General features: G+C 46.1%; 1 protein-coding gene across 3 annotated transcripts; it reads left to right on the top strand.

Annotated features, from left to right (window-relative positions):
- Nucleotides 1–1620: 1620 nt before the first annotated feature.
- On the top strand, nt 1621–12050 carry PRKAG3 (protein kinase AMP-activated non-catalytic subunit gamma 3). Of its 3 annotated transcripts, none has more exons than XM_037850316.1 (15): nt 1621–1727; nt 2117–2156; nt 2660–2815; nt 3186–3592; nt 4563–4644; nt 5166–5224; nt 5345–5390; nt 5592–5646; nt 5799–5925; nt 6065–6230; nt 7592–7629; nt 7785–7931; nt 8264–8498; nt 9118–9198; nt 11286–12050. In XM_037850316.1, exons 1-13 carry the CDS (start codon nt 1683–1685, stop codon nt 8378–8380), a joined length of 1485 nt encoding a protein of 494 aa, XP_037706244.1. In that variant the 5' UTR covers nt 1621–1682; the 3' UTR covers nt 8381–8498; nt 9118–9198; nt 11286–12050. The 3 variants fall into 3 exon arrangements, with proteins under 3 accessions (XP_037706244.1, XP_037706245.1, XP_037706243.1); XM_037850317.1 differs by having other exon boundaries at nt 9118–9249; XM_037850315.1 differs by having other exon boundaries at nt 9118–12050.
- Nucleotides 12051–25539: the final 13489 nt, after the last annotated feature.

The raw sequence follows: 25539 nt of genomic DNA, 5'->3' as shown, positions 1-25539 counted from the left end.
CCTGACCCCCAAATCCACAAGCTTTTTACAACCCAGCAAATGTATTTTGGTCTTCAAGGTGTCCACAGTTTAACTGGAAATTAAAGATATTGACATGGGAAACAGTTACCTAAATGTCAGCCCAGTCTACAGTAGATGTGCACACAGGACATGCAGTGAGATGGTGCAATCCGGGAAAACCTCCTGGAAGAGGGGCCCTGCGACTGGCACTGCAGGGTGGAACACGTCTGAGGTGGGAGGGGAGGAGGGAGTATTCCAGGAGAAAACAATGGTGCAAGGTGAGACAGTTTTGTGTCTGGCTTCTCTGTAAAGGTGGACCTGAGCAGAGAGGAGCGGGGAGGAGTCAGGAGGTGGAGGCTCTCTGGCCTTTGCATTGCACACTGCCAGGGATGGTCCACTTGATCTTTTCACTATTTGAGGTGCTCCCATTAGTTGTGCCTTAGAAGTTCCATCATTTGGGACCAGAGCGGGGATAGGCCATAGGAATATCCAGAAGGTCAATTGGGAAAGTAGAAGAAGAGCTACACTCACCCCCTGTCCTGTCCAAGACAAACAGGCAAAAACACAGTCCCTGCCCTGCTCTGTTCTCCTACACCCTCCCCGCTGCCAGTGCAGGTCCTTTGAGAAAAATGATGGGAAGTACATTTAGTAAATTCTGTTTAAAAGGCAGTAATCCACTTCCGAGTGTTCACTCCAGGGCCAGGGCCTGGGATGGAAGAGGCTGGGAGAAGGAGAGGAAGGGAGGGGCAGGGGGAAGTGAGCAGGAGCAGCTGGGTCAGCATTCCCAATTTGGACATTGACTCAGGCTCCAGGAATGCCAAGGAAGGGGGGTGGGCGGCCACCAGAGCCGGCTGGGTTCCTGTTGGCACCAGAAGTTGTAGGGAGAGCGTGCACAGTGGAATGGAGGGGCCTGCCTTCCAACCACAGGTGGATGAGCACAGGCCTGGAGCCCTCAAGCCCACCCCACACCTTCCAGGGGACCCTCACAGCTTAACCCAACCCCCGGCCTGAACACCCTCCCCCAGCTCCCCCCCCCCCCAGCTCCCCGGGGGGCCACCTCCTCCTCCAGAGAGGGGGGACAGGCTCCTGGGACTCAATTGGGAACATCTGGACATACATTGGCTGTTTTCACGGGACCACCCACAAACCCCTCGCCCTATCCACAGCATCCAAGCCGCAGCAGCTTGCCCTTTCTAGCTCTTAGCACCATCTCTAATGGAGTGTATTCAAGGAAGAAAGTTAAGCTCCACCGCCTTACTCTCCCTCCTTCGGAAACTGACAAAGATGAGAGAGACCTCCGATAGGAACCTAGGACCTTGAGAGCCTACCTGCCCCCAGCCCCCAAGTCCCCACAATGCCCCAAGCGCCCCCCCCCACCCCCCATTTGGGTCTCTCCTAACCTGTCCCCAGAGACCCAGGAGGCAGCTACGTGCCCCGCATCTAGATGCCCAGGTGCACCCCTTCCCTCCCCTCTCCCCCATCCCGCGCTGACCCTCTCCCTCCCCCTCCCCCTCCCCCCGGCTGCTGGCTGGAGCAGCTGAGCAGGTGGACCCCTCCCTATCCGTGGCCTGACATCCAATCAGCAGGAAACCGATCCCGGGAGGGCAGGGTGCCAGGCGCCGGCCCAGAATAGCGCGGCCCCGCCGTGTGCGCACTTGTTCTCCGCGGGTCGGAGCTGGTGCATGGAGCCGGAGCTGGAGCTCCAGCTGGAGCGCGTGCTGCGCAGGGTACCGGGATCCCAGGGGCCCAGGAGCGGGGACAGCTGAGGCCGGAGGCTTGAGAGCACACCGTCTGTGTGTGTGTGTGTGTGTGGTGTCTGTGTCTGTGTGTTGGTGTGTGTTTGGGCTGGATTTTCTCTATCTAGATGGGCATGTGGGTGTCTGGGTGTATATTTTGCTTGTATGTGAGTGTGCTTCTGTGTGTGTCTGGGAGTGGTTGGGTACTTGTGTTTGTGTGTGTGTATAAGTATGTGTATATGGCTGTGTGTGTTGACGTGTTCGTGTGTATATAGGTTTGTGTGTGTGTGAATGTGTGAGTGTGTGTGTCCGTGTGTGTAGGAAAGAAGAACCTGTGGCTTGGGAACTTAAGGCATTTTTCTCACCCCTGCTCGCCACAGAACCCATCCTGGAGCAGCGTGGGGGGACCTGAGCATCAAGGTAGGTGGGGCTGCCCCCTTCCCCATGGCTTTAACTTCTCCCACTTTCTTTGTCCCCAATCTTTCTGGGACCTCAATTTCCCCCATCCCAATAGCTGGGCCTTTGTCTTCCTCTCCTTTTCCTTCTTTCTTCCTCTTTGTTTCCTCTTCCTCTTTTCCCCAGTTGTTGTTCCCCTCTCCTTTTCTTTCCTTTTTTCAGGAGAAGAAGTGAGGGCAGGGGTAAGACTCTGGGGTCTAAAGACTTGGACTCTAGTCCTGACTTTGCCACTTACTAGCTGTGTGGTTTGTGGCAAATTGCTTAACTTCTCTGAACCTCAGCTCCCTCACTGGTAAAGCAGAGATGATAATAATGTCCTCCTTATAGACCTGCTATGAGGTTTGAAGAAAATGTTTTGGATAAAATATTGGAAGCTTGCAAATATTAAATACTATTGTTAATAACATTTTTATTGATTCTGTTGTATCACTCCCTACTAATCAAAGAGGCCCCATTCCCCCTTCCAGAGATGGACTTCCTAGAGCAAGGGGATAGCACCTCATGGCCATCCCCATCCATGACCACCAGCTCAGAAAGCATCCATGGGAAATGGGGGGCCAAGGCCTCGGGATGGACAAGGCAGGAGTCTGTGGAGGAAGGGGAGCCACCACGCCTGGGGGAAGGTGAGACCAAGGCCGGTACTGGGGAGATGGGACAAGGGTCAGTGGGAAGTCCCAGGGCCTGGGGTGGGGGCACTGCCCTGGATCCCTCTGCAAGACAGGGTTGGACCCAGCCTTCATCTTGTACCTTCAGTCTCTCCATGTGGGAGTAGACAACTGCATTGCAGAGCCGAGGCCCAGAGTGGCCAACTCAGAAAGAGGGGACAGAGCCCCTGTCTTGCTCTGGGACTCTCTGAGCTGAGCCTTGGCTTTCTCACCTGCAAAATGGGGGCCACAGCATCTAGGTTTCCCAAGACTGCTTGAAGATCAACTGAGACAGCAGACGAGAAAGTACTTTGGAAGATCTGGAGTTACCATCCCCATTCTCCAACAGGTCCCCCTTCCAGGCCAGCTGCTGAGTCCACCAGGTCAGATGCCACATTCCCCAAGGCCACACCCTTGGCCCAAGCTCCTCCGTTGGCAGCAACAGGCACCCCACAAACAGGGGGGGACTTCCTCCCCACTGACTGTGCAGCTTTGGCTGCAGCTTCCAGCACAGATGATCTGGATCTGGGCCTAGAGATTCCAGCTCCAGCTGCTTGGCGGCATGAGCTCGAAGGCCTGGAGGAAGAGAGGCCTGCCCCATGCCCATCCCCGCAGGCCCTGTTGCCCAGGCTGGGCTGGGACGATGAACTGCAGAAGCCGGGGGCCCAGGTCTACATGCACTTCATGCAGGAGCATACCTGCTACGATGCCATGGCGACGAGCTCCAAGCTGGTCATCTTCGACACCACGCTGCAGGTGAGGATGTAGCTCTGCCCCGCCTGAGCCCAGTCCCCATTATCATGGTGCCTACACCCTCCAGGACACCCAGCCAAGCCAGGTCCCTCTGCCAGTCCCCTCCAGGAACCCCTTCTCAGCACCATGGGGAGCAGGGCAGGGAGGGAGGGTGTCCACTCTGATTGTCACCCCACCTCTGCCACCTACTATCTGTGGGACTGTGGGTGGGTCGCTTTACCTCCCTCGCCTCTAAAATGGGGACGGGAATGGCTGCTCTGCCCTCCTTATTTCAGAGCATTGTTGGCACAACCCATGTAAGGGGCTGGAAGGCACGTGAACTGAGTGTGAGGCATTGCAGGGTCACTTAGGACAAGGACTAGCGGACACTTGATAACAGAAAATAGGAGGAGCTCTGGTCCCTGCTCTTCCACTAAGGCAAGCTACAAATATCTATGATTCTACTGGTGTCATCATTTATTGCAGGAAGGTGTTTCCCAAAGCAGGTACCACAGTACCTGGTTTGATTCTAGTGGTACCTGAACAAACATGTTTGTTTTAGTAGTTCTTTTTTTATTTTAACATGTATTAGAAACAATGCAAACAGCCTGTATAGATCTTATTGCTTAGAACGAGGCCCGCAACGAGTTCATTTAAAGTTTATTTAGAGAAACATAGTACGTAATTGTGTCAATATATAAAGATCATGCAAATAATTGTACCTATAGTACTTGGAGTAGAAAAAATTATAAAGACTGTACATGTGGTTTACAAGTGGAAAGCACTGACTTAAGAGTTTCCTACATCCTGCTGTGCTGGTCGGGGGCCTTCACTGCCTCTGGTGACAGTGTGCCTGACAATGACCGTGACATGAGAGAGGTGGGCAGTCTCGAGTTGAGGAGGGCAGAGGGGACAGCAGGCAGCCACGTGGGTGCCCACTGAGGGCAGTGAGCGAGGAGGGCAGTGGCCTCCGTCACTCTCCCCTCGCCGCCAGATCAAGAAGGCCTTCTTTGCCCTGGTGGCCAATGGCTTGCGGGCGGCGCCTCTGTGGGACAGCAAGAAGCAGAGCTTTGTGGGTGAGAAGGGGCTGGGGAGGTGGGGGTGGGAGGGGATGGGATGGAGGGTTCTGGGGCAGTTCTGGGACCAAACTCTGTTGTGCTTCAGGCTACACCAAGCCAGGGGCCAGTGGTGGGGGGACGTCCAGTCCCAGGTCTCGGGTTAGCCAGTGGGGAGATCTTGGGGCTCGATTTCCCTGCCCATCGAAGAGTTGTGAGCAGCTGGTCCCCTCCACTCTGCTACCCTATGGTCCCATGCCATAGATGTTAGAGGGAAAAGAGAAAAGGAGGAGGGAAACATTAGGAGAACAGAAAAGGGGAAGGGGAAAGGAGAGAGATTAGAGGGGAAAGCATAAAAGGGAGAACCCCAGCTCTTAGGCACGGGAAGGGCTCCATGCTCTTCTCTTCTGTCCCTTCCACTGCTTCTCAGCACTAGGGCCCTGGTGGCGTGAGGGGCAGGGGGTGGCAGCCCCTCCACCTGCCCCCCACTGAAAGGCCCCAGGCTGACCTTCGCCCGTGTGCCTGCCCCTCCCAACCCGCAGGGATGCTGACCATCACGGACTTCATCCTGGTGCTGCATCGCTATTATAGGTCACCCCTGGTGAGGAGTGGGCTGGAGGCCTGGGGCACCCCAGGGTGAGTGGGGCGGGGGGAGCCCTGAAGGAGCCTGGTGTCCGAGGGGCCCACGTCTGACTTCCAGGAGTCCTGTCCATGTCTCTAGGTCCAGATCTATGAGATTGAAGAACATAAGATTGAGACTTGGAGGGGTGAGCAGGGAGAGGGGACCCAGAAAGGGGCCGAGGGGGTGTGGGTGAGGAAGAGCTCGAGGGAGGGCAGCGGGGATTTCCTGGAGGGAGAGGGGAAGGGTGACAGGAGCCTCAGGGTGCCTGAGGGAAGGGGAGCCATCTGGGGGCCACGGGGTGGGGTGGGGGGTCAGCTCTCTTGGCCTGACTCCACTTTTCCTGCAGAGATCTACCTTCAAAGCTGCTTCAAGCCTCTGGTCTCCATCTCTCCCAGTGACAGGTAGGCACCCAGACTCCACTGAGCTCAGAACTCACCTTCTCATCCTAGGAGGCAGATAGGGAAGCTTTGGGGCCCTGCCCTCTCTTTTAGGGGGAGGAATGGAGGTGATTCTCCCAGGCTGACCCCAGGCTCACTGCTCCCACCCCCTGCAGCCTGTTTGAAGCAGTGTACGCCCTCATCAAGAACCGGATTCATCGCCTGCCCGTCCTGGACCCAGTCTCAGGCACCGTGCTCCATATCCTCACGCACAAGCGGCTGCTCAAGTTCCTGCACATCTTTGTGAGCCTGGCTTCAGGGGTGGGGAGGGACACGTAGCACTGAGAAGTCCTCCAGCCCGAGGGATTGGGGAGGGAGGAGCTGGGAGCCCTGTGGGGGCTGCTCAACTCCTGATCGTCATCTTCTCCCCAACCCCAAGCAGGGTGCCCTGCTGCCCCAGCCCTCCTTCCTCTCCCGCACCATCCAAGATTTGGGCATCGGCACGTTCCGAGACTTGGCCGTGGTGCTGGAAACAGCCCCCATCCTGACCGCTCTGGACATCTTTGTGGACCGTCGTGTGTCTGCACTGCCTGTGCTCAACGAATCTGGTACCAGCCCCCGGACGATGGAGAGGCTCTGGCCAGGGCAAGGAAGGCTCTGGTGGGGAGAACAAGGGCTGGGGCCGGGGTCATGGATCTCCATGACGTGAGCTTGCGGGGCCCAGAGTGTAGTGGAGAGAGCTGGGGTTGGGGTCACAAGTCTGCTTGGTTTGAGCTGTGGACTGGTTACTTGGCCTCCCTGTGCCTCAGTTTCCTCATTTGTGAAGTGAGAATCTTAATGCCCATCCTGACTTCATGGGGTGACTTAAAAGGTTATGTGCAATAAAATGAGCCTGCTGTGGGGAAACTACAGGAGACAAGGTTTTTAGTTTTAGTTCATCCTAAAGTGGACCGCGGTACCTTGTGCCCCAGCTAGAGCACAATTTCCTGTTTTGAAAAAGGGCTGGAGGGACTATGAGATCCTTTCTTTGATAGAACTATGACAGCAAAATATTTCAGTGTTATAACCATCCTAACGATGCTGGATATCAAGAAGTTTCTAAATTTATGTTTGATTATGAAAATTTTCAAATAAATGAACATGGTAGAGGAAATTGTACAATGAACTGCACAAACCCAATGCCTGGACTAACTAGTCTTAACACATTGCCAGCATCAGTTCAATTTTTAAAATCTAAAGTAAATTACAGACATCATGTCATCTCACCCCTAAATACTTGAGCCTGCATCTCTTAAAGTACATACATTTCTTACATCATCTAACAAAACCATGAATTATTTATTAATATTATCTAATATCCAATCATTCGTTTTGCCCCATTTTTTATTTCCCAAGAATTTTAATTTTTTACAGCTGTTTGCTCAGACCAGGATCCAATCAAAATTTATACTTTGGATCTGGTTCTTTTGTCCCTTAAATCTCTTTTAATCTAGAACAGTTCCTCCATTCCTCCTCCTCATAATTTTCATGACATTGATGAATTAAAGAGGCTGGGTCAATGTTCTATAGAATGCCCCAACTCTGTGATTTGTCTGCTTTCTAGAGGTGACCTTTACCTTTTCCTTCTATTCCTGTGTTTCTTATAAACTGGAAATTAAATTGAAAGGCTTGGTCAGATTCAGGCTACTCATCTGGGGCTAGAACATTTCAGAGGCGAGGCCCTGCACTTTATAGCACGTCACGTCAGGAGGCAGAGTGCCAGCTTGTCCCCCTCGGGGGTGCTGGCTTTGATCTGTGGGTCCAGGTAACGGACAGCCTGATGTCTCCATTTGAAAGCTGGTCACCTGGGAGTTGCGGGGACTGTTGACTCAATTCCAAAAGCCTGCCCCAGGCCCTCCTCACCGCTTCCGGGTTCTGATCTGAGCCTCCTTTTCCTCTCACTCCACCCCCACCTCGCCACTCCCGGCAGGTCAGGTCGTGGGCCTCTACTCCCGCTTCGATGTGATCGTAAGTGTTGAGGGGAATGGAGGGGAGGTGGGAGTGCCCGAGGGAGGCTGCGGGTGTGAGGATTGGGGAACCTTTGCAAGTGTGCAGGGGGTGATATCTGGGGCTGGAGGCTGGGCCGTGGGTGACACGGAGCGGCCCTTCTCCCCCTGCCCCAGCACCTGGCTGCCCAGAAAACCTACAACCACCTAGACATGAGTGTGGGAGAAGCACTGAAGCAGAGGACAGTGTGTCTGGAGGGGGTCCTTTCCTGCCAGCCCCACGAGCACTTGGGGGAAGTCATCGACAGGATTGCTCGGGAGCAGGTACCCATGACCAGTGCCCCTCCAGCCAGGCATCAACACATACGAGCAGCTCCTGCCATCCCTGTGCCTCGGGTCTTGCCCTGTCCTCCCCTTTCAGGGCCAAGTTCTTGATGTCCTTAGTGGTCTTCATCTGGTCCTGTTTGTGGGGCCCTTGTGCCAAGGGCCATAGCCAGCTGGGGAGGCCCCCAAGAGTGGTCAGAGCCATCTTAACTGGATCCTAGGAGACACACTTTTGCTCCCCTAGCTATGTCAGATTGTCTCCCCTGATTTTTTGTGCCAAACTCCTTGAGTGCCCCATGGCTTTGCCCCTCACTGAGCCTTCTGGACCACAGGTACACCGGCTGGTGCTCGTGGACGAGAGCCAGCATCTCCTGGGCGTGATCTCCCTCTCTGACATCCTTCAGGCCCTGGTGCTCAGTCCTGCTGGCATCGATGCCCTCAGTGCCTGAGAATATCCAAGTCCTCACTTCCAGGCCACCTTCTATACCCAGAAAGCTGATGAAGGGAGCCAGGGGACTCAGCCTTCATCCTACCCCATGCCCTATGGCTGATTCAGCTCCGGTTCAGGTAGGCTCCGTCCCGGGCTATTGACCTCAGCACCAGTCTCTCAGTCTTCCTGCACTTCTGGATCTCAGATTGGTGCATCCTGAGGATGGGAGGGACCCAGTTCATAGCTGAGTGGCCCCATGAAAGCAAACCAGATTCACTGTGGGCCCTGAGAGCCCGAGGCCACCGCATCGTCACATTCTGAGCTGAGGTCATGGAGGCCTTCAAAAGAAGAGGTCAGAGAGGCTGGGGTAAGGCAAGGGCAGTGGCAGGATTTCAGGTGCACAGTGAAGATTCGCCTCCCCTCCTACGATTCAGTTCCCTCCTGCTCGGAATTCCACTGGAAGGAAGCAAGTTGATAAACCTTTGTTGAGTGGGATTTCCATCCTCAGTACGAACTGAGGCTTAAAGCACAAATGTCTGGTGGGGGGAGGTATAGGGGAGTGGACCTGCCTAAGTACCCATATCGGTAAATTTTAGATGATCTCAGACCTTCCCAATAAACATTGCTAGGGGTCTGCGGTAGCATGGGGCATGGACTCTGCCTATTTGGCAGTGTGTAGCAAGGCTGAGGTTCCCTAGTGGAAGGGCAACTTCCCCTCCCCATTTGGTCACCATCTTCCCTTCTTTTCCTCCACAGGCTTCTCCAGCCCTCCCCAATTGCCCTTGTCCTGGCTATGCTCCGAGAAGCCCTGGGGAATGCCCAGTGCATCATGGGACAGTGAGTCAAGACTGGAGATCCTTGAACCAGGGCCACTGGGATTATCCCAGGGTCAGCTGTGCTCCATGCCCACCCACAGCCCTTTCCCTCCAGCTGGGTCATCACTGGCCCCCATGAGGCAGTGAGCCTTCAGCCTACAGCTTTATTCAGGGGATCTTGGCTCCTTGGCTTCTGGTCTACTGCTCACATCCCCAGCTTCTGGGAGTTCCAGCTGCTTTCCCGAGGGCTCTAACCTTCCTTGTTCCTCACAACCGTTCCCACTCCCCTCCTCCTCTCCTGGCATTGTCATTGCAAGACTGCTGGAGGTCATCATGGAGCTTCTGAGCCACTTCTTTGTACAGCTGGCTGTTGGAGTGGGGTCCCTCCTCCATTCTTGTCCAGACAACTCCTTAGCTCTCACCAGCAAAGTGTTCTCAACACCAGTGATGACCTTTTATTCAGATCACCAAGAATGAACAATCAAAAAACTCATAAACCAAAAAAAATCTACTAACTTGGATTTTTGAGGTTTCACTCAGAAAATGCTACAGTCATTTGACTGTACTTGTGGCAAGCTCCTTGTGCTTTCTGAATTCAAAGACAGGAAAGAAGATTTGTGATTGACAAACGCCCCAAGTGGCAACAGTTTCTTTTGCACATAGTGTTACTCTACCCAAATTCGTTGTTCATCTTTCATTTATAACAAAACCATGAAGAAAATAGCAATGATAGTTACTCATATAGTAGGTACTCATATAGTAGGTACTCATATAGTTGTACCTATGTTAATTTGCAAGAAACATAGTTTTCTTTATGTTTCAAAAAGTGAATGTAATTTCTATCACAAACCCCATTTCACCAGGTGGTAGAAATTAATCTCAGTCAGTTTGGGGTTCCCCCAACCTTTTCCTGGGGCTAAGTGTGGGGTGAGGGAGACTTTAAGTAGTGAAAGACTTTGTTCCTCAGTCATCTTTATCCATCCATGCTGGCACCTGCTAAGACATCCTCATTCCCATCTGGGTCAGGGGGCTGGTGACTGGTGCGTGTGGTTGCTGCTGGGTGCTCCCTCACTCCCTACCATGAAGCATTTTCAGGCTAATCTGCTCTTGGGGCATGTAGGACATTGGAGCTCCTGGGCCTGTACCCTCTGGGTTTCCAGAAGCTCAGCGAGGCTGCTCAAGCCCAGCCACTGAGATGTACAGCAAGTGGCCTCCTTTACTCTAGGATCCTGCTGTTTCCCCAGGCTCTTCCCAGGAGACTTGGGCTCAGAGCCCCTCTGCCATCATAACCGTCACACCTACCTGGGCTATCTGTCATGCTCAGCCCACTTCTCAGGACCCTTTTCTCAAGAACCCCAGCAATGTCTATACTTCCTTTCCTTCCCACAAGTCTGGGGGATCTTTACCCAGTAGAGATCTGGACAACTGTAATTTTTTTTCTGTAAAATGTAGACCCTTAGAAGTAATAACACATGATGAGAATGAGAGCCTGCTAAGAAGTAACGATGCCTCATTCTCATAATTTGGTAAAATCATTTGTCGAGTTATTGAGTCTACATAGTTTTTCCCATGACTAAGAGCCCTGGCTAAGAGCAGTGACACAATAGAGAAGATGTATGATTTGTTAGCATTCTCACCAGTCTTCTCCCAAACATCCTTAAATACAGAAGAGTTTAATACAATATAATGTCATGGATATCTATTTCATGATAATTGCTAAAGTTTTAATTAGACATACATTTTAAAACTGGAAACATAAATAATGACATGGAAATAAACTCCTATTACCAAGCCAAAATACATTAAAAACTAAAATTTTATAGAACATGAGTGTGTAAGCAGCTAGGAAACATTAGGTACCCTGTCTAGTTTTATTCACCAGAGTGCTGCCTGATTTTTTAAGAACACAGCTGTTTTCTTAAAGTCTTAGCCAAAAATATAGATCCTGATTGGGCCACAAAATTCAAATGAGCTAGAATTAGAGTAAAAAGAAGAAAAATCTGCTTTGCTATGTGAACAGTTTTTATAGTCAAAGGTATGTCTACTGTGCTAAATCAATGTCTACTGTGCAATTATCCTAAATCCTTTATTGTTCAACCCTCTTTGTAGAGGCAGATCAGGAAGGGGGAACCTCACTGTGACATCCCTTCACCGTGACTTTTCAGGGCATCCCAGATTCCGTGAGACTCTTGGAACCTGGAAATTGCCCCAACCCTGGCCACCAGCTACAGAATTTGTGCCAACCCTCAAAGAAGTGCTGGTGCTTTCTGTCTTCTAGAAAAAGGTTTGCAAGGGAAGGAACCTATGCTATTATATCACACCCATCTTACAGCTATTATATGTGTCTGAATGAATCACTGTCAAAGAAAGTTATTTCTTCATTTATATTGTCAGTCTTTTCCCAGCATTGTGATGGAATATGAGCATGGAGGCCAATTTCAGTTCCCCAAATTACCAAATAAATTCATGCACATGTAGTTTTCTGTAAGTATATTATATTTCAATAAAAAACTTTTTTAAAAAAAACTGAAACAAAAACGAACATAGGGCCCTGAGTTTAAAGAGATCACCTCTCCAGCTGTGCTGGCAGTTGCTGTTTGTTGTTCTCTCTTTGGGGTGGGAGTCTTTGCTTTGCTTGTTTTCAGGGCTGTATCTGTGAGCTTTCAGGAGCCTCTGGAGGTGAGGTTTCATATTTGCGTTACTCTTTCAGCCCTTATACCTTGTTCTCTGTCACTGATGGCAAAATTTTTCGGGGAAGAGTTAGGATCTAAGATGGCAGCATAGAGAGGTGTGGAAGCTAGTTTGTTCCCCTGGAACAACTAATAAACAACCAGGAACAACTAGTAAATAATCTGGAATAACTGCAGGGGGAAATGTGACCGTCTACTCATCATACACCAATCTGAATTGAGAGGAAGGCCCAAGATCACAGCATAAAATCTGTCAGTAAAAACTGTGGATCCAAGCCGGGAGCCCCTACCCCCACAGCCCAAGCTGCAAAGCCTAATGGTGCTAGAGAGCAGCTTTCTCCGAGCAAGTTGATACAGCTCAGCTGAGCTCCAACTGGGGTGTTAATTAACAAATGACTGCTCAATACAAGCTACGAATCCCCAATAAGCAGACAGAGGCTTTGGGTGATGGCTGACCTTGGAGAGGCGGAGGGTGGCTGTGGACTGGCCCTGAAAGGGGCTTTCTGTCTCTGTTTTGGCTCAATGGAGAAAGCCTCAGCCATTTTCAGTTCCCAGTGCTCTGACCCAGACAAGGGTGGAAATAGCACAGGCAGAGAGAGTCCATTCAAATGCTAATGACCTTTCCCTAGGGGGTCTATCTTCCCTAAGAGGAAAGAGGTGGGGCCCAGCTCTACTACCCGATTTCCATTCAGAACCAGACCTCAGAGCCTGGGGGAAAACAGCCACAGGCCACACCTCCTTACACCAGTCTGGAGTTACAGGCTGGCAGGCGCCACCTGCTGGGCAAAAAAGCACAGTGATCTGAGTCCTTACAGGGTGTACCAATTTTCTAAGACACCCTCAGGGAAACCAGATACTGAATAGTTCTTCCTTCTGGGACTGGAGCCCATTTTGGTCTGGGAAAACCTGATTGGGGTAACCAAGGAAACCATGCCTAGACGACAGAACCCTACAACCTACACTAAGAAAAACAAAGTTATGGCCCAAAGGAACAAACTTACACTTCAATTGAAATACAAGAATTTAAACAACTAATACTAAGTCAATTGAAAAAGTTTAGGGAAGATATGGCAAAAGAGAAAAAGGCCATAAAGAAAATACTGGGCACACATAAGGCAGAAATTGAAAGTTCAAAAAAACAACTGGCAGAATCTATAGAAATGAAAGCCACAACACAAGACGTGAAAGACACAAAGGAAACATACAACAGCAGATCTCAAGAGGCAGAAGAAAACACTCAGGAACTGGAGAACAAGGCACCTGAAAGCCTACACACAAAAGAACAGATAGAAAAGAATGGAAAAATATGAGCAATGTCTCCAGGAACTTAAGGACAAAACTAAAAGCAGAAATGTACGTGTCATCAGTGTCCCAGAAGGCGAAGAGAAGGGAAAGGGGGCAGAGGCAATAATAGAGGAAATAATCAATGAAAATTTCCCAGTTCTTATGAAAGACATAAAATCATGGATCCAAGAAGTGCAGCATACCCCAAACAGAATAGATCTGAATAGGCCTAGGCCAAGACACTTAATCAGGTTATCAAACATCAAAGATAAAGAGAGAATCCTGAAAGCAGCAGGAGAAAAGCAATCCATCACATACAAAGGAAGCTTGATAAGACTATGTGCAGATTTCTCAATAGAAACCATGGAGGAAAGAAGGAAGTGGTGTGATATATTTAAGACACTGAAAGAGAAAAACTACTAACCAAGAATCCTATATTCAGCAAAACTCTCCTTCAAATATGAGGGAGAGCTTAAAATATTCTCTGACAGACAGACAATGACAGAGTTTATGAACAAGATACCTACTCTACAGGAAACACTAAAGGAAGCACTGCAGACAGAAAGGAAAAGACAGGAGTGCAAGATTTGGAAAACAATTTTGGGTGATGGTAGCACAGTAATGTAAGTACACTGAACAAAGAAGACTGTGTGTATGGTTGAAAGAGGAAGGTTGGGATCATGTGGGACACCAGAGCAAAAGACAGGATAAAGACTGGGACTGTGTAACTCAGGGAAACTTAGGGTGCTCAACAATTGTAATAAAAGACACAAATATGTTTTTACATGTGGCAGAACAAATGAATGTCAACATTGCAAGGTGTTAAAAATAGGGTGGGATTGGGGGGGGAATACAAACAATGCAAACTAGACTATAATTAACAGAAACATTGTATTATGCTTCCTTTAATGTAACAAAGGCAATATACCAAACCTAAATGCATATGGCGGGGGGGAGGCGGGAATAGGGGAAGGGTATGAACCCCTGGCATTGGTGATGTTGTGTGACTCTTTATTCTACTTTAGATTAATGCTATCTTTTCTTCTGTTGCTTTCTAGCTGTCATGTTTGGTTTCGGTTTTTTTTTCCTCTCTCTCTCTCTCTCTCTCTTTTCTTTTCCTTCTGTCTCTCTGCCTTCTTTGACTCTTCTTCCTTCTTTGTGGAAGAAATGGAGATGTCCTTATATAGATAGTGGTGATGGTGTTGAATACATAAATACATGACTATACAGGGAACCAATGATTGTTCACTTAGGACGGAATGTATGGTGTGTGACCAAACTGTCTTAAAAGAAATGGACTGATGAAGAAATCTTGAGGGCACTATATTGAGTGAGGTAAGACAGACACATAAAGGCAAATATTTCAGGGTCTCACTGATATGAACTAATTATAATATGTAAACTCATAGACATGAAATATAAATTACCAGGATATAGAATGAGGCTAAAGAATGTGGAGCAGTTGCTTATTATGAGCAGAATGTTCATCTAGAGTGAACCTAAACATTTGGAAATGGACGGAGGTGATGGTAGCATGTTGTGAGAATAACTAACAGTGCTGAAAGGTGTGTGAAGGTGGTGGAAAGGGGAAGCTCAGAGTCACATATGTCACCAGAAGGAAAGTTGGAGGTTAAAAGATGGGAATGTATAAAACAGTGAATCTTGTGGTGGACAATGTCTGTGATTAACTATACAAATATTAGAAATCTCTTTCACGAACTAGAACAAAGGTATGACACTATAACTAGAAGTTAATAATAGAGAGGCATATAGGAAAAAATATATACCTATCGCAAACTGTATACTAGAGTTAGTAGTATTTTAACATTCTTTCATCAACAGTAGTAACAAATGTACTACACCAAAACTATGAATCAATAATGGAGGGGGATTGGTTAGGGATGTGGGAGAATTTTGAGTTTCCTTTTTTTTGTCTTTATTTCTTTCCTGGAGTAATGAAAATGTTCTAAAAATCGAAAAAAAAATTAATTGTGATGGATGCACAGCTGTATGATGGTGCCATGGGCAATTTATTGTACACTTTGGATCTTTGGATAGTTGTATGGTATGTGAACAATCTCAATAAAAAAATATATATAAAAAACCTTTTGGAGGGATTCTCTGAAACTGCCTCCATATCATCAACATGGGAAGCAATATTCTGCCCTTTAATTAATCCTTACGAGATGTCACTATTTTAGCAAATGGCTTAGCTCTTGCCTCTGCTCTGCTGTTGCCATTTCCAATTTGAGGGTGGATTTGAGGCCCTATGGGTGCTCAACAAGGCAGTGCTTTTGCAGAATTTCCTTTGGTGCCTCAAGGATCTTCTGTGGGTGTGGCTTACCTTGGCAGCTATTTGTACAATAAATTTATCAAACTGATCTCCACAGATTTTATTCTACTGAGATATAAATCAGACACCATAAAATTCACCCTCTCAAAGAGTACAATTTAGTGGCATTTAGGATATTCACAGGGTTGTGCAATGACCACTGCTGTCTAATTTCAGAACATTTTTGAAACCCATTCCCACTTCCTGTCAGCTCTAGGCAACCAGTAATCCCCTTTATGTCTTCAAGGAGTTGCCTCTTCTGGACATTTCATATAATTGGAATTATGCGACATGTGACCTTTTGTATCTGGCTCCTTTTACTTCTTTTAGCGTGATGTTTTCAAGGTTCATCCATGTAGTAGTATGAATCAATATTCATTCCTTTTGGTAGCTGAATAATATTCCATTGTATGGATAGACCACATCTTCCTAGATTTTGATGTGAATTTAGCTTATAAGTTCATTAACTGAGTGGCAGACTATGAACTCTGACACTCTTGCACAGCTGCTACAAACCCCAATCTCAAGCCGCATCATGCAGACTTCTCCCAAACCCAAGCACCAGCACCAAGTCACCCATGCTGGCTCGAGCTGCTGAGCTCTGCTGGTGTGAAGGAGCAGCACACTGGGGGGTCCTCGTGGAGAGGGAAGCAGGGATTCACTCTGTGGTTGACTTTGTGACAGAGATTCTGGCACCTTCTGCATCCAGCCCCATCCTCTGCATTTATAAGGAGCTCCCACAGGTGAACCTGCTGCACAACTGGGTTGAGAGCCATATATACTTATATTTAAGAATTCCTTCCAATTCCCTCCCTTCTGTAGAACCTGTGTATCCTCCCCTCCCCTCCCCTGCCTCCCTCTCATTGCAGACTCTTCTCATTCACCACCTAGATGCTACACACAGAATTGGCTCTGGGATCTACCCTAGAAGAAGCTCAGTTTGTGCCCTCCAGGAGATGCACAGCCAGTCGGTCCACACAGGGTGATCCAGCTCTGTGCTCAGTTCTGTAACTGGGATGCTGGTGCAGGGAAGTGCCCATGGGGAAGGGCTCATCCTCGCCCAGAGAGCTCAGGGAAGGCTATGAGAGGCGCTGATGTGTGAGCCGCATCTTAGGGAAGAGTAATTCTCTAGTATGACACAGCAGCTGGTGAAGAAGGTGTTCCACGGAGAGGGGACAGCAAGTACAAAGTATTCAGACCAAAAGAGCCTAATGTGCTCAGGGAACCCCAAGGATGCTGGATTCACTGTGGCAAAGGTGTCCATGGGGTGCCAGATCACGATGGGTCTTACAAGCCTTGATAAGGACTTTGGACTTATATCTGAGGGTTGTGGGGAGACACTGATGGATTTAATTAGGGTGATGGCACAATTTTATAATGGACTCAAGCCCCAATCCACAGAGGTATAAGAAATTCAACTTTATTTTTTAATGACCCAGCAGGAATTCATATCTGTGGTAGAGGTTCTAGGTGGCTGGAATTTGTTGACTTTTCAGCCTGTGGTATGGAGCACTGGAGCTGAAGTCAACCCACTGTCTTTCTATTTGCTTCCTCTACCACAGAGGCTAGAAAGCTAAAAGCTACATTTCCCAGACTCCCTTGCAGCAAGAGTGCCAGGCCTAACTTAGGTTCTACCCCTCACCTGGATGAGACAGAGATTTGGAGGGTGGAAGGGAAGCAGAGGAGCTTCTGTGGTCAGGGGCTGTCAGGAGGCATTAGTACAGCTCCAGTACAGGGCTGTGGGCTTTGCGGGTAGGAGAGACAGGAAGGGGGCAACCTTATTTCCCTTTTTTTTTCTTGCCAGAACACCTGAGGACACATGCAGAGCTGGTGCCAAAGGTTGCAGCAGCAGCTCCCCAGCTCCTCAACCTCCCAACTGCGGCCAAGTGGTAGACCCTGGAGGTGTTCTATGTGTCATTCCTGGAGGCCTGGCTGGGAGATCTTCCAACAATTTTGATGGCACCCTTTTCCTATATGTGAGGTCCTTCTGTTGCAAAGAGGGAGGTTTCTATCACCTACCACTGACATTTGACTGCTGCAGTGTCCCCTTGAGGTACCAGGAAATGCCTGGCAGTTTCTGCTCCACTGAGCCAAAGTCAATGCCACGTGAAGCTAAGGCCTCTCTGTGTGACCTGGGGGAGCACTTGTCCTTCTCAGTTTACCTGGAGGGAGGTGTCTCTGCTTCCCACCAAGAGTCCTAATTGAGGGGAGGATATCTACAAATAAGAAAGGGGTTCAGGGGAGGCAGGGCAAGATGGCAGATTGGTTAGCTGTGTGTTTTAGTTACTCCTCCAGGAAAGTAGGTAGAAAGCCAGGAACTGCGTGGACTGGACACCACAGAGCAATTTGACTTTGGGTATACTTCATACAACACTCATGAACATGTCGAACTGCTGAGATCAGCGAAATGTGTAAGTTTTTGCAGCCAGGGGACCCGCGCCCTTCCCTGCCAGGCTCAGTCCCATGGGAGGAGGGGCCATCAGCGCTGGGAAGGAGAAGGGAGAACTGCAGTGGCAGCTCTTATTAGAAACTCATTCTACTGATCCAAACTCCAACCACAGATAGACTGAGACCAGACACCAGAGAATCTGAGAGCAGCCAGCCCAGCAGAGAGGAGACAGGCATAGCAAAAAACAGCAAGAAAAACTCCAAAATAAAAGCGGAGGCTTTTTGGAGTTCTGGTGAACATAGAAAGAGGAAGGGCAGAGCTCAGGCCCTGAGGCTCATATGCAAATCCCGAAGAAAAACTGATCTCTCAGCCCTGTGGACCTTTCCTTAATGGCCCTAATTGCTTTGTCTCTTAGCATTTCAATAACCCATTAGATCTGTGAGGAGGGCCATTTTTTTTTTTCAATCCTTTTTTCTTTTTCTAAAACAATTACTCTAAGAAGCCCAATACAGAAAGCCTCAAAGACTTGCAATTTGGGCAGGTCAAGACAAGAGCAGAACTAAGAGAGCTCTGAGACAAAAGGCAATAATCCAGTGGCTGAGAAAACTCACTAAACACCACAACGTCCCAAGAAAAGGGGGTGTCTACTCACAGCCATCATCCTGGTGGACAGGAAACACTCCTGCCCATCGCCAGCCCCATAGTCCAGAGCTGCCCCAGACAACCCAGTGTGATGGAAGTGCTTCAAATAACGTGCACACACCACAAAACTTGGCGTGGACATTAGCCTTCCCTGCATCCTCAGCTGGTTGTCCCCGAGTTGGGAAGGTGGAGCAGTGTGAATTAACAAAGCCCCATTCAGCCATCATTTCAGCAGACTGGGAGCCTCCCTACACAGCCTAGCAGCCCAGAATTGTCCTGGGGGGATGGCACTCACCTGTGACATAGCACAGTCATCCCTCAACAGAGGACCAAGGGGTGCAAGGCCTGGAAGAGGGACCCACTCGCAAGTCTCAGGAGCCATACACCAATACCAAGGACTTGTGGGTCAGTGGCAAAGACAAACTGTGGCAGGACTGAACTGAAGGATAAGACTATTGTAGCAGCTTTAAAACTCCAGGAACACCAGGGAGATTTTGATTGTTAGAGCCACACCCCTCCCTGACCATCCAGACACATGCCCCATATACAGGGCGGGCAACACCAACTACACACGCAAGCTTGGTACACCAATTGGACCCCACAAGACTCACTCCCCCACTCACCACAAAGGCAAAGCAGGGGAGAACTGGCTTGTGGAGAACAGGTGGCTCGTGGACGCCACCTGCTGGTTAAATAAAGTGTACTCCACGAAGCTGTAGATCTGATAAATTAGAGATAATGACTTCAATTGGTCTACAAATACTAAAAGAACCCTATCAAGTTAAGCAAATGCCAAGAGGCCAAAAACAACAGAAAATTATAAAGCATATGAGAAAACCAGATGATATGGATAACCCAAACCCAAGCACCCAAATCAAAATATCAGAAGAGACACAGCACCTAGAACAACTAATCAAAGAACTAAAGATGAAAAATGAGACCATAGTACGGGATACAAAGGATATCAAGAAGACTCTAGAAGAGCATAAAGAAGACACTGCAAGGCTAAATAAAAAAAATAGATGATCTTATGGAAATTAAAGAAACTGTTGACCAAAGTAAAAAGATTCTGGATACTCATAGTACAAGACTAGAGGAAGCTGAACAACGAATCAGTGACCTGGAAGATGACAGAAGGGAAAATGAAAGCATAAAAGAAAGAATGGGGAAAAAAATTGAAAAAATCGAAACGGACCTCAGGGATATGATAGATAATATGAAACGTCCAAATATAAGACTCATTGGTGTCCCAGAAGGGGAAGAAAAGGGTAAAGGTCTAGGAAGAGTATTCAAAGAAATTGTTGGGGAAAACTTCCCAAATCTTCTAAACACCATAAATACACAAATCATAAATGCCCAGCGAACTCCAAATAGAATAAATCCAAATAAACCCACTCCGAGACATATTCTGATCACACTGTCAAACACGGAAGAGAAAGAGCAAGTTCTGAAAGCAGCAAGAGAAAAGCAATTCACCACATACAAAGGAAACAGCATAAGACTAAGTAGTGACTACTCAGCAGCCACCATGGAAGCAAGAAGGCAGTGGCACGATATATTTAAAATTCTGAGTGAGAAAAATTTCCAACCAAGAATACTTTATCCAGCAAAGCTCTCCTTCAAATTTGAGAGAGAGTTTAAATTTTTCACAGACAAACAAATGCTGAGAGAATTTGCTAACAAGAGACCTGCCCTACTGGAGATACTAAAGGGAGCCCTACAGACAGAGAAACAAAGAAAGGACAGAGAGACTTCCTGAAAGGTTCAGTACTAAAGAGATTCAGTATGGGTACATTAAAGGATATTAATAGACAGCGGGAAAAATATATATGAGAAACATAAACCAAAGGATAAGATGGCTTATTCAAGAAATGCCTTCACAGTTACAACGTTCAATGTAAATGGATTAAACTCCCCAATTAAAAGATATAGATTCGCAGAATGGGATTAAAAAAAAAATGAACCATCAATATGTTGCATACAAGAGACTCATCTTAGACACAGGGACACAAAGAAATTGAAAGTGAAAGGATGGAAAAAAATATTTCATGAAAGCTACAGCCAAAAGAAAGCAGGTGTAGCAATATTAATCTCAGATAAAATAGACTTTAAATGCAGGGATGTTTTGAGAGACAAAAAAGCCACTACATACTAATAAAAGGGGCAATTCAGCAAGAAGAAATAACAATCATAAATGTCTATGCACCCAATCAAGGTGCCCCAAAATACATGAGAGAAACACTGGCAAAACTAAAGGAAGCAATTGATGTTTCCACAATAATTGTGGGAGACTTCAACGCATCACTCTCTCCTATAGATAGATCAACCAGACAGAAGACCAATAAGGAAATTGAAAACCTAAACAATCTGAAAAATGAATTAGATTTAACAGACATATATAGAACATTACATCCCAAACCACCAGGATACACATACTTTTCTAGTGCTCATGGAACTTTCTCCAGAATAGATCATATGCTGGGACATAAAACAAGCCTCAATAAATTTAAAAAGATTGAAATTATTCAAAGCACATTCTCTGACCACAATGGAATACAATTAGAAGTCAATAACCATCAGAGACTTAGAAAATTCACAAATACCTGGAGGTTAAACAACACACTCCTAAACAATCAGTGGGTTAAAGAAGAAATAGCAAGAGAAATTGCTAAATATATAGAGACGAATGAAAATGAGAACACAACATACCAAAACCTATGGGATGCAGCAAAAGCAGTGCTAAGGGGGAAATTTATAGCACTAAACGCATATATTAAAAAGGAAGAAAGAGCCAAAATCAAAGAACTAATGGATCAACTGAAGAAGCTAGAAAATGAACAGCAAACCAATCCTAAACCAAGTAGAAGAAAAGAAATAACAAGGATTAAAGCAGAAATAAATGACATAGAGAACAAAAAAACAATAGAGAGGATAAATATCACCAAAAGTTGGTTCTTTGAGAAGATCAACAAGATTGACAAGTCCCTAGCTAGACTGACAAAATCAAAAAGAGAGAAGACCCATATAAACAAAATAATGAATGAAAAAGGTGACATAACTGCAGATCCTGAAGAAATTAAAAAAATTATAAGAGGATACTATGAACAACTGTATGGCAACAAACTGGAGAATGTAGAGGAAATGGACAATTTCCTGGAAACATATGAACAACCTAGACTGACCAGAGAAGAAATAGAAGACCTCAACCAACCCATCACAAGCAAAGAGATCCAATCAGTCATCAAAAATCTTCCCACAAATAAATGCCCAGGGCCAGATGTCTTCACAGGGGAATTCTACCAAACTTTCCAGAAAGAACTGACACCAATCTTACTCAAACTCTTTCAAAACATTGAAGAAAATGGAACACTACCTAACTCATTTTATGAAGCTAACATCAATCTAATACCAAAACCAGGCAAAGATGCTACAAAAAAGGAAAACTACCAGCCAATCTCCCTAATGAATATAGATGCAAAAATCCTCAACAAAATACTTGCAAATCGAATCCAAAGACACATTTAAAAAATCATACACCATGACCAAGTGGGGTTCATTCCAGGCATGCAAGGATGGTTCAACATAAGAAAATCAATCAATGTATTACAACACATTAACAAGTCAAAAGGGAAAAATCAATTGATCATCTCAATAGATGCTGGAAAAGCATTTGACAAAATCCAACATCCGTTTTTGACAAAACCACTTCAAAAGTAGGAATTGAAGGAAACTTCCTCAACATGATAAAGAGCATATATGAAAAACCCACAGCCAGCATAGTACTCAATGGTGAGAGACTGAAAGCCTTCCCTCTAAGATCAGGAACAAGACAAGGATGCCCGCTGTCACCACTGTTATTCAACATTGTGCTGGAAGTGCTAGCCAGGGCAATCCGGCAAGACAAAGAAATAAAAGGCATCCAAATTGGAAAAGAAGAAGTAAAACTGTCATTGTTTGCAGATGATATGATCTTATGTCTAGAAAACCCTGAGAAATCGACGATACAGCTACTAGAGCTAATAAACAAATTTAGCAAAGTAGCGGGATACAAGGTTAATGCACATAAGTCAGTAATGTTTCTATATGCTAGAAATGAACAAACTGAAGAGACACTCAAGAAAAAGATACCATTTTCAATAGCAACTAAAAAAATCAAGTACCTAGGAATAAACTTAACCAAAGATGTAAAAGACCTATACAAAGAAAACTACATAACTCTACTAAAAGAAATAGAAGGGGACCTTAAAACATGGAAAAATATTCCATGTTCATGGATAGGAAGACTAAATGTCATTAAGATGTCAATTCTACCCAAACTCATCTACAGATTCAATGCAATCCCAATCAAAATTCCAACAACCTACTTTGCAGACTTGGAAAAGCTAGTTATCAAATTTATTTGGAAAGGGAAGATGCCTCGAATTGCTAAAGACACTCTAAAAAAGAAAAACGAAGTGGGAGGACTTACACTCCCTGACTTTGAAGCTTATTATAAAGCCACAGTTGCCAAAACAGCATGGTACTGGCACAAAGATAGACATATAGATCAATGGAATTGGATTGAGAATTCGGAGATAGACCCCCAGATCTATGGCCGTCTGATCTTTGATAAGGCCCCCAAAGTCACTGAACTGGGTCATAATGGTCTTTTCAACAAATGGGGCTGGGAGAGTTGCATATCCATAGCCAAAAGAATGAAAGAGGACCCCTACCTCACACCCTACACAAAAATTAACTCAAAATGGACCAAAGATCTCAATATAAAGTACCATAAAACTCCTAGAAGATAATGTAGGAAAACGTCTGCAAGACCTTGTATTAGGCAGACGCTTCCTAGACTTTACACCCAAAGCACAAGCAACAAAAGAAAAAATAGATAAATGGGAACTCCTCAAACTTAGAAGTTTCTGTACCTCAAAAGAATTTCTCAACAAGGTAAAGAGGCAGACAACTCAATGGGAAAAAATTTTTGGAAACCATGTATCTGACAAAAGACTGGTATCTTGCATATATAAAGAAATCCTACAACTCAATGACAATAGTACAGACAGCCCAATTATAAAATGGGCAAAAGATATGAAAAGACAGCTCTCTGAAGAGGAAATACAAATGGCCAAGAAACACATGAAAAAATGTTCAGCTTCACTAGCTATTAGAGAGTTGCAAATTAAGACCACAATGAGATACCATCTCACACCGATTAGAATGGCTGCCATTAAACAAACAGGAAACTACAAATGCTGGAGGGGATGTGGAGAAATTGGAACTCTTATTCATTGTTGGTGGGACTGTATAATGGTTCAGCCACTCTGGAAGTCAGTCTGGCAGTTCCTTAGAAAGCTAGATATAGAGTTACTGTTCGATCCAGTGATTGCACTTCTCAGTATATACCCAGAAGGCAGGAAAGCAGTGACATGAACAGATATCTGCACGCCAATGTTCATAGCAGCATTATTCACAATTGCCAAGAGATGGAAACAACCCAAATGTCCTTCACCAGATGAGTGGATAAATAAAATGTGGTATATACACACGATGGAATACTACACGGCAGTAAGAAGGAACAATGTCATGAAACATATGACAACATGGATGAACCTTGAAGACATAATGCTGAGCGAAATAAGCCAGGCACAAAAAGAGAAATATTATATGCTACCACTAATGTGAACTTTGAAAAATGTAAAACAAATGGTTTATAATGTAGAATGTAGGGGAACTAGCAATAGAGAGCAATTAAGGAAGGGGGAACAATAATCCAAGAAGAACAGATAAGCTATCGTGGGTAAATTTAACGTTCTGGGAATGCCCAGGAATGACTATGGTCTGTTAATTTCTGATGGGTATAGTAGGAACAAGTTCACAGAAATGTTGCTATATTAGGTAACTTTCTTGGGGTAGAGTAGGATCATGTTGGAAGTAAAGTAGTTATCTTAGGTTAATTGTCTTTTTCTTACTCCCTTGTTATGGTATCTTTGAAATGTTCTTTTATTGTATGCTTTTTTAAATTATTTTTTTTTGCTTTTTTATTTTTTTATTTTTCATACAGTTGATTTAAAAAAAAAAAAAAGTTAAAAAAACAAGGAAAAAATATGTAGAGCCCCCTTGAGGAGCCTGTGGAGAATACAGAGGTATTGGCCTACCCCACCTCGATGGTTGCTAACATGACCACAGACATAGGGGACTGGTGGTTTGATGGGTTGAGCCCTCTAACACAGGATTTACCCTTGGGAAGATTATTGCTGCAAAGGAGAGGCTAGGCCTCCCTATAATTGTGCCTAAGAGCCTCCTCCCGAATGCCTCTTTGTTGCTCATATGTGGCCCTCTCTCTCTACCTAAGCCAACTTGAAAGGTGAAATTACTGCCCTCCCCCCTATGTGGGATCAGACACCCAAGGAAGTGAATCTCCCTGGCAATGTGGAATATGACTCCCGGGGAGGAATGTAGACCTGGCATCGTGGGATGGAGAACATCTTCTTGACCAAAAGGGGGATGTGAAAGGAAATGAAATAAGCTTCAGTGGCAGAGAGATTCCAAAAGGAGCCGAGAGGTCACTCTGGTGGGCACTCTTACATACAATATAGACAACCCTTTTTAGGTTCTAAAGAATTGGGGTAGCTGGTGGTAGATACCTGAAACTATCAAACTACAACCCAGAACTCATGAATCTCGAAGACAATTGTATAAAAATGTAGCTCATGAGGGGTGACAATGGGATTGGGAAAGCCATAAGGACCACACTCCCCTTTATTTAGTTTATGGATGGATGAGTAGAAAAATAGGGGAAGGAAACAAACAGACAAAGGTACCCAGTGTTCTTTTTTACTTTAATTGCTCTTTTTCATTTTAATTATTATTCTTGTTATTTTTGTGTGTGTGCTAATAAAGGTGTCAGGGATTGATTTAGGTGATGAATGTACAACTATGTAATGGTACTGTGAACAATCGAATGTACAATTTGTTTTTTATGACTGCGTAGTATGTGAATATATATCTCAATAAAATGAAGACTAAAAAAAAAGAAAG

This window comes from Choloepus didactylus, chromosome 9 (genome assembly GCF_015220235.1).
Source record: "Choloepus didactylus isolate mChoDid1 chromosome 9, mChoDid1.pri, whole genome shotgun sequence".
NCBI classification, from domain to species: domain Eukaryota; kingdom Metazoa; phylum Chordata; class Mammalia; order Pilosa; family Megalonychidae; genus Choloepus; species Choloepus didactylus.
The sequence above is the reverse complement of the archived record's forward strand: the minus strand, read 5'-3'. Positions and strand labels throughout refer to the sequence as shown.

Excerpts from the sequence above, each read along its gene's own strand:
- PRKAG3 (XM_037850316.1), top strand. The coding sequence starts at position 1,683 with ATGGAGCCGGAGCTGGAGCTCCAGCTGGAGCGCGTGCTGCGCAGG. Across the intron at positions 2,157-2,659 it reads GGGGGGACCTGAGCATCAAG|AGATGGACTTCCTAGAGCAA; the intron begins GTAGGTGGGGCT and ends TCCCCCTTCCAG. Across the intron at positions 7,932-8,263 it reads ACAGGATTGCTCGGGAGCAG|GTACACCGGCTGGTGCTCGT; the intron begins GTACCCATGACC and ends TCTGGACCACAG.